The sequence below is a fragment of the Antechinus flavipes genome, chromosome X, assembly GCF_016432865.1.
Source record: "Antechinus flavipes isolate AdamAnt ecotype Samford, QLD, Australia chromosome X, AdamAnt_v2, whole genome shotgun sequence".
NCBI classification, from domain to species: domain Eukaryota; kingdom Metazoa; phylum Chordata; class Mammalia; order Dasyuromorphia; family Dasyuridae; genus Antechinus; species Antechinus flavipes.
Genome location: NC_067404.1, coordinates 14,073,885 through 14,077,788, shown reverse-complemented (window position 1 = coordinate 14,077,788; position 3,904 = coordinate 14,073,885). Strand labels below are relative to the sequence as shown.

Sequence of the window (3,904 nt, the reverse complement as noted above, 5' to 3'; positions counted from 1 at the left end):
GAGAGGGGCTGGTACTTCTCAAAACCAAGTCACGCTGGGAATGGGTTAAATAGGCAACACTACATAATACAATGAAGCGTATAGCACCCTCCAAAATCTCTAAAGAAGGGGGAAGGAATGGATAGATAAGGAAACAAAGGATGAGGGGAAAAAAAAAAGAGAGAGGTCCATGGGTGTGGAGAGATTAATTAATAGCAAAGCACGTTAAGGAGCAGAATTAAAGCAGAAGGGTTAGCAGGGACTAGAAAGAATGAGATATACACAAATACTATAACAAGGATCAGGAGTAGAATTTATTAGAAAAAAAGAATATGGCTAGTAATCATTGATCTTAAACTAAGATAAAACTTGATTCAATCAAGAGAGAAATCTACATTATATGTTAGCCATACTAATATTGTTTTAGATGCATGTTCACATATGGGTGTGTATTTGTATCTGAGTATATGTAGACATATATGGATGTTGCTCTATGTATGTATATATGAAGGGGGGTCTGTGGATGGGTGTGAATGTATATATGTGTATATGTATATATATACACACACATATACATACATACATGAAGGGTAGGAGTGTGTGCGTGTGCACGTTTATGTGTGTATGTATATATCTATGAAATATCTGTGCTTAACTATAGCCTGCTTCGGGAAGGTAGGGGTGATGAAAGGGGAAAAAAAAGAATAAAGTAAAAAAAGTGTGCAGCAGGAAAAGAAAGAACAACCTACAAAGAAGCAAAGAAAAGGTGGAAACTGATGAATATAATTTCTCCTACTATTATATATCCTTTCTTGAATTGGAAATTTATTGTTATAGATTTTGAACCCTCCCTGATGTTCTGCTGGGCACATGACAATGTGTTTTGCTTTGTTTTATTTTCCTTGACTCTTTCTTTTTTCCATTCTATTTTTAAAAAAATAAGCAAATTTTTTAAAGTGTCTTTTCAGAAACGATGAACAAATGTGATATAATGGGCTAAAGAAAACACATAGTTTACTGGTTAACTGAACTTTTCCTTACTCTTTCCCTCCATCCCCATCATATACAATCTCAGATACACCCATGTCTGGTAAAATGTCTATTCACACTTGCTGATGAGGTGTTTAGTCGCATTTTGTCCAGCATCTTCCAAGCTGTCCTTAAACCTGTGTGGAAGAGAGAGAGAAGGTGAAGAACAGGAATGAATGAATTCTTTTTCCTGTATTTTATTTTCATTATTTCTGGGTTTCCCCTGTGACCTGTATAATATGTGCAGGCCCATATTTACTAGAGCATTGGCCAGCTATAACCATATTTACTTAACCAGAGATGATGACTTTTATCCTTGTTCAATGAGTCCCAGGGGTCCTCAAACTACAGCCCGCAGGCCAGATGTGGCAGCTGAGGATGTTTATCCCCTTCCCCCAGGGCTATGAAGTTTCTATATTTAAAGGCTCACAAAACAAAGTCTTTGTTTTTACTATAGTCCAGCCCTCCCACAGCCTGAGGGACAGTGAACTGGCCCCCTACTTAAAAAGTTTGAGGACCCCTGAAATTAGTTTAAATGATGTCAGCTCAGTAATCTGAAGTTTGAAGGTCGGATTGATGATTCCTCTCGGAACCAGGGAAGCAAAGCATTTTGTTCTAATCTGCCTTTGGCACCAATGTTTAACATTCAATTAGGGGAGAAGGCACCTATTTCTCAATGCTCCCCAATTTATGATGTAATCCTTTGTAACAGAATCTAGAAAAGCTGTATATCTTTCCTAATTCTTTAGCCCTTCTACTGGGAACTTTCTCTCTTTTCTTCCTTGTGGTGGAATTGCTCATTCTCATGAGAATTTATTGATAAACAACCTTTCTGCTTTCTACTGAGTGATGTACTGGGTAGTCATTTTGGGTAAGGGTCTTCTGTATCCCTCACAAACCCAAGCATAGCCCTAAATCCTCTCCTGAAATTTGAACATTATTGTCTAAATATCCTCCCTTTTTCAGATAGGGTAAGTGAGGCCCATGGAAGGAAAGCAATTTGATCAAGAAGACACAGACAGGAAGTGGTGGTGCTAACATTTGATTTTTCCAGGATTTTTCTACCACGTTACTAGAGGGTCAGGTGATCACCCCTCTCCCATCCTCCACATCTCTCCCAGACCTCTAGATGATAGGCTGCCTTCTTTGCTTCCTTGTTCTTAAGGGCGGGTTTTTAACCTCGCCACTCCCCCTTCCGCATTGCAAGCTGGGTCATGCAGCCGAGGAGAGTGAGAGCCATGGCTTCTCCTCAGCAAGTGCATGAATGCACCCCCCAGCCCTCATCCCCCGACTGGAGATCAGGCCAGGTTACAGCTAGCCAGCTGTCCGGGGGAAGGGGAGCCGGCCGAGGAAGTGTTCCGGGTGACCAAAAGACCTCTTACCAGTTCCAGGGTAGGCCGGACGGGTACGGACCCATTTTCCAAGATGGGGAAGATGTACTGATTTTCCAGGGCCCCAAGATGCGCAAGGCCCAGTGTGTCTGGGTGACTGTGGAGGACCAGCAGGTCAAATACCTAGTCCGTTACCCGCCCCAGAGCGACACCAGTCCAGCCAGTGGAGGGTTTGCTACTCGTGCCGGTGCACCCTTCTGGCTGCGCTCATTAGTTTCGGCTGGACTCATCCCAAGCGCCCGAACCGTGCCTCTGGGAACTCGCAGTGGGAGCAGCTATGGCCGATCCATAATCCTGGGAAGGGGGGCCCTCAGCTCCAGAAACCGGGACCCGCTGCCAGTCGTCCCCCAGGTATTCTCTGAACAGCCGCTTTATCCCATTTCCCCCCATGGCTGGGACTACGTATGGATCCCCGAAGGCAGTGTCCTCCGCTACTCGGCTGCTTACCTGCAGAGGGACCAATCCGCCTACGTCTGCCTCCAGATAGCAGCGGAGAAGCAGCAGCAGCCCGAACACCCTGTTTCCTTGATCCGGGGTAGCTATTACAGTAGTCCGGGTGAGAGCAGTACCGCTGGGGGCTCAAGGATGCAATCTCCCGGGGAGATGGATAAGGCCCTTCCTCTAGGGAGAAGACGTCGGTCACCGAGAGACAAGGATGCTACTGGGGGCCTAGAAAAAAAACCCACGGACAAGCGGGAAGTCCAGATCCACCTGCCCATCGCCCTGGAGGACTTGTTCCTGCAGGATTGGTCGCTGGTAACCCTCACGAAAAAGCTCTTCAAAGTGCCAGCCAAGAAGACCGTTGATAACATTCTGACCACGTATGCCACCTTCCAGCCAAACGTCCGGTCCACTGATAAGAAGTATGCCGTCAGTGGTCTAGTGGCTGTGATCAAGGAGTACTTTGATTTGCTGTTGGGCACCCAGCTGCTCTACGATTTTGAGAGAGCTCAGTATGCTGAGATCCTGGCCCAATTCCCCGATTTGCAGATGTCCCAGATCTACGGCAGTGCCCACCTTTTGCGCCTCTTCCCCAAACTGGGCTCTGTGCTGGCCTGCAGTCCTCTGAATGATGGCAGCATCCATGTGTTTATGGACAATTTACAAGATTTCCTGGAATATCTGGCCAAAAATCCTTCTCAACTATTTACAGAAGCCACCGATTACCAGCTGGGTCCCGAGTACGGACAGAAATCTGAATGAGGACTTGGCAGGCTTGGCTCCTGCCAGATTAGCATTTCTCGGAGCCTATCTATTGGGTACGTGGGCCCATATCTCATCAAAACGATCTGTTCCTCTACAATGTTTGCATTGTTTCAAGGTTGTGTTTATTCCTTTGTTTCTATTAGCTACTTCCAAGGAGAAAGCCTCTTCTCTCTTTACAGAAGAGTAACTAGTGTTGGCAACAATAGACATAGAGATTGCAATGCCGAGTAGGAACATTTCCTGCCCGCCTAGATAACCACAGTGTGTACTTCGGTTTACTTCACGTTCTGCTGCTTCTA

At 45.5% G+C, this 3,904-nt stretch overlaps 1 protein-coding gene across 1 annotated transcript; it reads left to right on the top strand.

Annotated features, from left to right (window-relative positions):
• The first annotated feature begins 2,246 nt into the window (after positions 1 to 2,246).
• On the top strand, positions 2,247 to 3,602 carry LOC127542816 (mortality factor 4-like protein 1). The gene has a single exon (XM_051968645.1). It carries the CDS (start codon positions 2,247 to 2,249, stop codon positions 3,600 to 3,602), a length of 1,356 nt encoding a protein of 451 aa, XP_051824605.1.
• Positions 3,603 to 3,904: the final 302 nt, after the last annotated feature.

What these genes read in the sequence shown, in the direction of transcription:
- LOC127542816 (XM_051968645.1), top strand. Translation starts at nt 2,247, where the DNA reads ATGGCTTCTCCTCAGCAAGTGCATGAATGCACCCCCCAGCCCTCATCC.